The 9,895-nt window shown below is 42.9% G+C and overlaps 1 protein-coding gene across 1 annotated transcript; it reads right to left on the bottom strand.

The window, feature by feature from the left end:
- Nucleotides 1-680: 680 nt before the first annotated feature.
- xiap (X-linked inhibitor of apoptosis) lies at nt 681-7,563 on the bottom strand. Its single transcript, XM_023990438.3, has 8 exons — nt 7,366-7,563; nt 5,356-5,616; nt 4,700-5,255; nt 4,441-4,540; nt 4,275-4,353; nt 4,104-4,143; nt 2,231-2,413; nt 681-1,765 (listed from the first exon to the last, which is right to left on the bottom strand). Exons 2-8 carry the CDS (start codon nt 5,593-5,595, stop codon nt 1,572-1,574), a joined length of 1,392 nt encoding a protein of 463 aa, XP_023846206.1. The 5' UTR covers nt 5,596-5,616; nt 7,366-7,563; the 3' UTR covers nt 681-1,571.
- Nucleotides 7,564-9,895: the final 2,332 nt, after the last annotated feature.

The following is a 9,895-nucleotide window of genomic DNA, read 5'->3' as shown; positions in this document are numbered from 1 at the left end:
TACTAACGCTACTAACATACTAACCTACTAACATTACAACACTGACTAATGCTACTAACACTGCTAACATTACTAACACTACTAACATTACTAACACTGCTAATGCTACTAACACTGCTAACATTTACTAACCGTATAACACTGCTAACATAACTACACTCTAACATTACTAACGCTGCTAACATTACTAATTGCTACTAAACTGCTAACATTTACTAACACTGCTAACATTACTAACACGCTAACATTACTAACACTGCTAATATTACTAACGCTACTAACACTGCTAGCATTACTAACGTACTAACACTGCTAACAATGACACAACGCTACAACATTACTAACACTGCTAACCTGCTAACATAACTAATGTACTAACACTTGCTGAACAAGCAGTGTTAGTAATGTTAGCAGCATTAATGTTAGTGTTAGTAATAGCAGCGTAGGTAGTGTTAATGTTAGCAGCATACATGAAAGTACAGATATTTTTAAAAACATGATTTATTTTCCACTTTTGGTCAAACAGGAGTTGCACTGAAGTGCAAAGGAAAGATTAATTCCAGAATAACATGATTTAAAGAGGTACAATATTTTGATGTGATCACCACAACTAAATCAAATGATGAAGTGGATATATCAGTTATGCCGTTATACCTAAATAATGGAAATTGATCCAAGTATACAATTCATCCATTTATTCACACAGAGCACACATAATGAATCATACAAGTGAAAGCATACTAGTTGGCCTAAGGAACATAAGTTTGGGAACCCTTAGGACTTCTATTTTAGAAACCTGTAATTTGCAAACTAACGAGAAACGCATGATTTGCAAACCAATAAGGAAAGCCCAGTCAACAACCTCATAATATTAAGAGAAATATGACAAAAACATGGAAATGGCATAATAGTCGGAATAAAGAAAATATACACACAATAAGTAAATGAAACTGTTTGAAAAGGCACTGTTGATAACTGCAATGGTAGATCATGGTTCTGTACAGCGGAAGTATCAGAACTGTGGGTATATGGAGTACAGCCATGGACAAAAAGTTGCATGTTTGACTCACCTTCGTTAGTTCTGCTAACCTGCTACGTAAAGTCCCTTCYGTCCGTAGCTGTACTCCATCTAGTCTCACAAACTTACTTTCTCAACTTGGTTTGAAGATTTAGGCCCATTGCCTCTTGGGTATTGTATCAGTGAGCGAACACTACATCACATAACAAGGAAGTGTCTGTCATTATCTTTAAAACAATMATTGAAAAACAAAATCCCCACACTTCTCATGATTCTCTTATTCATATTTACAGTGGTCCTCCTCAAATATAATATATMTTTATGTACATTTGTAGTAGGAAAGCATGTGTTAAGAAAATAATTGAGAAGGTAAAGCAGCATTGCCATTTAAAAAGAGTCTCATCCTCTTGGGCCCACATTATTTAAGCATCTCATATTAGGTGCTGATCTAGGATCACTTTTGCCTTTTAAAACATAATGAGTAAGAGACGGGACCTGGTCCTAGGTCAGCACTCCTACTCTGAGACAACAATCCCTGACACCAGGTTGCATGTTAGGAGATGTATGTCTTGATCTTTTGTGTGATGGCTCTACAGCAGATGGGACACTTGTCAAGGGCCTCGGAACACTCCTTGCAGACGACCAGGTGCCCACAGGGGATGAAGACGATGCAGATGTCTCTGTCCATACACACTTTGCACTGTTTCTCCCTCTGCAGCTGCCGTAGCTTCGCAAGGGGATCCTCGTCTGAAATAGGGGAGAAACAGCAGTTGGTAACCGAGCACAATGAAGTAGTTAGAATACTGACCAACACAGCTCGATTATGTTTTGGTGGCGGCAGGTAGCCTAGTGGTTAGAGCATTGGGCCAGTAACCGAAAGGTTGCTAGATCGAATCCCCTGAACAAGGCAGTTAACCCACTGTTCCTAGGCTGTAATTGTAAATAAGAATTTGTTCTTAACTGACTTGCCTAAATGAAGGTTAAATATTATTTATTTTTATGTTCYTTCTATAGCCAAGCCTCATGTAGGCCTACGGTGTGAATAGCACTGTTACTGGATAAACTAGGTAAAATGGCAAAATCCTGTGGAATAAATTCAGGATTCTTTTTGACTTCTACTGTAAACCTTAATACCAGTTTTAATAGAACAGTGCCCTGATATAATGATACTAGCAAGCAATGCTAAGAGTTTCCCCCTTATGAGACACACACCATGGTTCTCTGCTGTCTTTGCGTCACTGTCAGGGTCTCTGTTAAAGCAGTCCTGCAGCAGAGTTTCCAGGGTGGAGTAGCCTGTCCCATCCCTGCGTATCCTCTCCTGTATAGTCCTCTCTACCAAGGCAGGCTCCAGACCCATCTCCACCGCCTTCTGGGCATTGGCTGACTGCAGCACCTCTGTAGAGAGAAGGAGGAGACTGAGCATGTACTAGTAGGTGTTGGAAATAGCACCCTGTGAGAGAGAGAGATACAGTACTAGTCAAACATTAACTCATTCAAGGGGTTTTCTTAATTTTTTGCTATTTTCTACATTGTAGAATAGTGAAGACATCAAAACTATGAAATTACATATGGAATCATGTAGTAACCCCAAAAAAGTGTTAAACAAATATATATATCAAAATATATTTTATATTTGAGATTCTTGAAAGAAGCCACCCTTTGCCTTGACAGCTTTGCACACTCTTGGCATTCTCTCAACCAGCTTCATGAGGTAGTCACCTGGAATGCATTTCAATTAACAGATGTGCCTTGATGAAAGTTAATTTGTGGAATTTCTTTCCTTCTTAATGCATTTGAGCCTATCAGTTGTGTTGTGACAAGGTAGGGGTGKTATACAGAAGATCGCCCTATTTGGTAAAAGACCAAGTCCATATTATGGCAGGAACAGCTCAAATAAGCAAAGAGAAATGACAGTCCATCATTACTTTAAGATATGAAGGTCAGTCAATCCGGAACATTTCAAGAACTTTGAAGGTTTATTCAAGTGCAGTCGCAAAAGCCATCAAGCGCTATGATGAAACTGGCTCTCATGAGGACCGCCACAGGAAAGGAAGACCCAGCGTTACCTCTGCTGCAGAGGATGTTCATTAGAGTTACCAGCCTCAGAAATTGCAGCCTAAATAAATGCTTTAGAGTTCAAGTAACAGACACATCAACATCAACTGTTCAGAGGAGACTGCATGAATCAGGCCTTCATGGTCAAATTGCTGCAAAGAAACCACTACTAAAGGACACCAATAATAAGAAGAGACTTGCTTTGGCCAAGAAACATGAGCAATGGACATTAGACCGGTGGAAATCTGTCCAAATTTGAGATTTTTGGTTCCAACCTCCGTGTCTTTGTGAGACGCAGAGTAGGTGAACTGATGACCGCAAGTGTGGTTCCCACCATGACGCAAAGAGTAGGAGGTGTGATGGTGCTTTGCTGGTGACACTGTTGGTGATTAATTTAGAATTCAAGGCACACTTAACCAGCCTGGCTACCACAGCATTCTGCAGCAATACGCCATCTCATCTTTGCGCTTAGTGGGATTATCATTTGTTTTTCAACAGGACAATGACCCAAAACACACCTCCAGGCTGTGTAAGGGCTATTTGACCAATCACTCAACCTCAACCCAATTGAGATGGTTTGAGATGAGTTGGACCGCAGAGTGAAGGAAAAGCAGCCAACAAGTGCTCAGCATATGTTGGAACTCCTTCAAGACTGTTGGAAAAGCATTCCAGGTGAAGCTGGTTGAGAGAATGCCAAGATTGTGCAAAGCTGTCATCAAGGCAAAGGGTGGCTACTTTCAAGAATCTCAAATATATTTTGATTTGTTTAATACTTTTTTGGTTACTACATGATTCCATATGTGTTATTTCATAATTTTTATGTCTTCACTATTATTTTACAAATAAAATAGTAAAAGTGAAGAAAAACCCTTGAATGAGTAGGTGTGTCCAAACTTTTGACAGGTACTGTATATATATATAATCTAACAATACCTTTAGCTAAAGTTCCAAAGCTCTGATGAATAAAAAAAAGTGAAAGGGGAACAACTTTACAAAAAAAAAATTATGTTACATCAAAAAATGGTTTTACCTGTCTCATGACTTGAACATCCATTTAGGTGACTTGAAGCCTGGGAAATCAATAGAAGGAAGGAATTTGATATGGTAGGAGTCATGCAAGGATGGGTGCAGTTTAATATCTTTGACCACAGGTTTAGGGKTTAGAGGTCAGGGTTAGGAGGATGAAGTCTTGGAGACTTACAGCATTGTTCCAGTCAGGACCTTGTAGCTGAACGCTGCTGACGAACTCCTGTCCTTTCTCTGCCAGTAGAAAACTGCACCTGGATTAAAACATGACTCGCAATGTTAGTGACAGGGAGAAGAAGCATGCATATGGTTGTTTACTTTCTACTTGTGTGTGTTTTTACCCAGGATAGTGTTTGGCGTGCTCCTCCCAGGGATCCTCATCCTGCTGCCARCCCTTCAGACCTCCACCACAGCGGAAACACCCCACATGGTCTGGTGCACCTGCACCAACACACACACACGTTAGGATATATACCCGGTCCTTTCTATATCAACTCCTCCCTGGCCCTTTTACCGTAGAAAGTAATGGTAAGCATGAATTGTATTTGTTATTTAGTTCTCACAGCCAAAGCTCTAGTCTACCCCACTCCCAGGTCTCACCTGTGTTGTAGAAGCCTGCTCTGGCCAGCCTCTCGTGGTCAATAGGGTGCTGGATTCCTGCAAAGCTGCCTAGCCTCTCCTCAAAGCTCTGCATGGGGACCTGAGGACGTGGCCTGGTCTCCTCCACCTCCCTCCCCCCCTGAGAGGGGAGGTTCCCCACATCATGCCCCAGGATGAAGAAGCAGTAGGGGTAGTGTTTGGAGTGCTCTCCCCATGCCGTGTCCCCAGCCTCCCAGCCCTTCAGCATCCTTCCACAGCAGAAGCACTGCACCTGGTCACCCTCCCCCAGATAGAAGAGCCCCGCCTGGGCCAGCTCTCTAGGTCGGACCGGGGATGTGGAGGGCCACGGGCCGAAGGTGTTGAACCGGGAGTCTTCGCTGACCATGTGCGGGGCCATGGGGTAGGTGGTATCGTCTACCACCTCTCCCGTCCTCAGGCGGAACTCCATGTCCTCAGCGTCTTCGTTGTAGGAGGTTTCATTGGTCAGCATGGCACCTTGAAGAGAGTTAACCCTGGATCGATGGGTGCAGCTCAGGAACTTACAGGTAGGGGAGACCTGAAACATTGCAACAGTAGAATGATAATTTGGCAGACACATGAGATAATAAMATTTTAAAAAGTTTTGCACATCATTGTCATCCCCTTTTCATCCTCACCTCCGCGTGCCTCTCCACGGGTGCGTCACCTCCACACCAGTTCTCTACAGTCTTGTGGCAGCTGAAGCAGCGCACCTTGTCGGCCTGTCCCGTGAAGTAAAACCCAGCGCGGGCCAGCCTCTCCGCTGACACCTGCTGGGCCAGGAGGGAACCCCGGAACGAGTCCAGCCGCATGTCCATCACGGACCAGTCTACTGCGTGGTCCGACTCCATATCACTGTCTCTCCCGGGGCCTGACATCACGACACAGGGCTGGGCTGCCTAGGATGAATGAGTTGAAAAAAATATATATAAAGTAATTTCCGGAGGCGCTAGTGAACAAGCTATCAGGAATCTGGACAGACACCATGTAAATGCATAAGTTTGACAAGAGAGAGCATTGTATTTCCTAGAGTACCACTAGATGGCAATATGCACATTGCTATGGTCACATGGAGGCGTTGGCTGTTACATGTGAGGGGTGGGGAGGCAGGAACAGGCTTTAGGATATGTTCTCACACTACCAGGCCGCCCTGCTCACCACAGGAATAGATAGACCATAACRCACACAAATACACAAAGCAAGCACACAACGACACACACAGCCAAATGTAACGAACACTATTATTTTAAGTGAGCACTGGACTCAGTTTTCCATTCGTTCCTATGATCAACAAAGCTCAGCATTTCATAGGAAAGGAGTTACATAACGCTTACTTTGTGAAGTGAATCAATCAGCCCTCTTTGGGTAGTGTGTTGCAACACAATCAATACCCAGCCTTATCAATGTTGGGCTACTGTAGGCTAGGCGTTATGCTATTTTCACACCAACAGGGAGGAACAGGAACCGTTGTCAGTTAGAACAATCAGGTATTTCACCTCAGGCTGTATTCACCAATCAAATATGATCCAATCCCATCACTGTTCCTGCTATCAACAGTAATGCAATCAATTACATACATCGTTGCCATGCCTTGTGTTAGGATAGATAAGTTGGCTAAAGCAGCAGCAGACAGGCACCCAGGCTACCAAACATAAAACGATAATTTCTATGGAATAGAAATTGGCTATTGTCTATGCTACCAATCAATCAATATTGGTCATGCTGGTTTTAATCTTTTGTATACCTGCCATCCCCATCGCAGCAAGCAAGGCAAGCTTCAGACTTAAAAATGCAGTTAGAATGGAGGTTGTCATGGTTTTGCAGGCAGCACTCTCACACTAATATGAACCTGCCACTTGCCATATTGTTGTGAAAACAGATGAGAAAATATGTGATGATGTCCTAGGAACATTTGCTGTATCCACTCATCCCATGCTCTCCCTGACAGCTCCAAAAGGCATCATGTGGATGCCATCATCATAAACAGGGCCCTGAGCATAACATATTCTTGACTATGAACTGGCTAGCTTTTCATGATTGTATAACTACAGCTTAGTACTTATATGTGTGGCCCGTCTGTTACTGACCAGAGCTGAACCTTAATCTCTCGAATGACAGCAATAGGCTGATCATATGTGTGCAAAGTGCATGCCAAGGGGTCTGGATGACCTTTTCCGCACACTAGCGCCGTGTCATTGGTTCAAACTCCACTCCGACTCACTGTTCCCAGTCAATCGCAACAGTCAGATGGACACATGGGGGGGGGGTCTACTGACCGGCCACGTAAATTCTGGAAAGTTCACAGGCTCTTGTTTGTGTCTATAGTCAGACAAAAGCACCAAACATAAATATAAATTGACGCGGATCGCAATGTGCTGCCGATTGTCCTGTCTGACAGTTGAGCTCTGCTGGGCATGGATGCGCGCTGTCAGGGATTACGCACTCTTCCAATGATATTTAGGACATAGTTAAGTAAAACAAAAACAACGTTGTCTAATAACGAAAACAAAGCCAACGTTAAATGTCTATAATGTACTTTGATCAGTCGATATTGAGCTGTTTCGCCATAGACAGTAACGTAGCACGACCGACGAGCTGTCAACAGTAACAGTTGAAAATGCATGCAAAGACATACCCAATACACATACCTTGGAAAAGCGTGGATGTCACCTAGTGCCTCTGAGGTATTGGATGCTGCCTGTCTCCTTTCCAAACTCCTTTGCCAATATTTTTTGACCAGACTATTTAACAATGGTTTGGGGAAGTAAATTCAGCGTTGGTGTTGTTCTGCGCACCAGTAAAGGCGCAGGCCACCTGACCACCATTGTGGAAATAGATCGTTTATGACGTAGGACGAAAAGGGGGGAAGTATGGGGGAATTCGTGCGTAGTTTTACTGCGTTCAAGGTTCAAATCAGAACTAGGAAACTAACATTTCTGACTTGCTAAATGGTTGAACGGAGCACGTGTATAACTACAACCAAACGTATAACTACAACCAAACTTAACTGTCAAACTTATTCCACAGAGGACAGAGTGTCTGCAGGGTTTCGCTCCTCCCTTGTACTTGATTGATGAATTAAAGTCACTAATTAGCAAGGAACTCCCCACACTTGGTTGTCTAGGGCTTAATTGAAATGAAAAACCTGCAGACACTCGGCCCTCCATGGAATGAGTTTGACACCCCTGAGTAGGCAAGTCCTAGTTCCAACTACTACTTGAACGCGGCATTTACATTACATTGGGGTCGAAACCCACCACTGTGACCTGTATGCTCTCGTTGGCTGGCACTCACTACATACCCACTGGCTCCAGGTCATCTATAAGTCTTTACTAGGTAAAGCCCCGCCTTATCTCAGCTCACTGGTCACCATAGCAACAGCCACCTGTAGCACGCGCTCCAGCAGGTATATTGCATTGGTCATCCCCAAAGCCAACACTTCCTTTGGCCGCCTTTCCTTCCAGTTCTCTGCTGCCAATAACTGGAACGAATTGCAAAAATCTCTGAAGCTGGAGTCTTATATCTCCCTCTCTAACTTTAAGCATCAGCTGTCAGAGCAGCTTACTGATCACTATACCTGTACACAGCCAATCTGTAAATAGCACACCCAACTACCTCATCCCCATATTATTACTTACCCTCTTTCTCTTTTGCACCCCAGTATCTCTACTTGCACATCATCATCTGCACATGTATCATTCCAGTATTAATGCTCAATTGTAATTATTTTCGCCTCTAGGGCCTATTTATTGCCTTTCCTCCCTACTNTGGTCATCCCCAAAGCCAACACTTCCTTTGGCCGCCTTTCCTTCCAGTTCTCTGCTGCCAATAACTGGAACGAATTGCAAAAATCTCTGAAGCTGGAGTCTTATATCTCCCTCTCTAACTTTAAGCATCAGCTGTCAGAGCAGCTTACTGATCACTATACCTGTACACAGCCAATCTGTAAATAGCACACCCAACTACCTCATCCCCATATTATTACTTACCCTCTTTCTCTTTTGCACCCCAGTATCTCTACTTGCACATCATCATCTGCACATGTATCATTCCAGTATTAATGCTCAATTGTAATTATTTTCGCCTCTAGGGCCTATTTATTGCCTTTCCTCCCTACTCTTCTACATTTGCACACACTGTACATAGATTTTTCTATTTTGCTTTTGTGTTATTGACTGTACGTTTGTTTATGTGTAACTCTGTGTTGTTGTTTTTGTCACACTGCTTTGCTTTATCTTGGCCAGGTCGCAGTTGTAAATGAGAACTTGTTCTCAACTGGACTGCCTTGTTAAGGTGAAATAAAAAATAAAAATTATAAATGAGAAATGAGTAATAGGCTGTTTTGATGAAAGTGGATGTATGGACAGAGATGTAGGCTATACCAGAGAGGAAGAAGTGAAGCGAGAGGGTTTACTCCAACCAAAACCTGTCCAAGAAAATAATGCCACGAAGTGAGGAACTTTTGTATGAAGATCAATGAGTGTCGAATTTTTAAATGTAATTGCTCATTTGCTAGGTGAGGCTTATTTGATAGAATATACGTTTCGTAATGGCTAGGTTGTTATGACTGCACAGATATAAGTGGACGCACGTGGCATCTCGGGAAACTTTGGAGAAAAAAAATATATATATTATTGGAGTTGTGCCTGTTGTTCACACCTATTTGGCCTCTCATTGGCTATAATGGTACACAGCTCGCTCCTTCCATGTTTGAGGACATGTATTTCCATTGTTAGAGCAGTCACTCGACATCTTGTCAATAAATTAGATACTCTTTGGCTATACATTGACTTAAAATAAGGGAGGCAAAAGGGCCAGGGCTGCTTTTTATTTTATTGCTCAAACCAATTATCCACCATTTGTTTCTCCCAAGTCTACACACAGAGCGAGAGAGAGAGTTTGTAACCCGAGCAAAACAAAAGTGATATGGGAAGAATATGGGCATTTCCAGTGGTTTTAGAGGTGAACGGCACAGATCCTTCTTTCTAAAACCACCCAGACTTTCTGTGAGTTTACACATTATGGCCTTTGTGACATCGGAAATGTGATGCCTGTCATTTATTTCATATTTGGAGTTGTTCATTATCCAAACATCATTCCTACCAAAATGTAATTTTGCTGATGATCTTTGTAGAGGGCAAGTCTGGGAACCAGCCTGACTCTTATACAGCGCTCGAC

This window comes from Salvelinus sp. IW2-2015, linkage group LG6.2 (assembly GCF_002910315.2).
Source record: "Salvelinus sp. IW2-2015 linkage group LG6.2, ASM291031v2, whole genome shotgun sequence".
In the NCBI taxonomy this organism is placed as follows: domain Eukaryota; kingdom Metazoa; phylum Chordata; class Actinopteri; order Salmoniformes; family Salmonidae; genus Salvelinus; species Salvelinus sp. IW2-2015.
The sequence above is the reverse complement of the archived record's forward strand: the minus strand, read 5'-3'. Positions and strand labels throughout refer to the sequence as shown.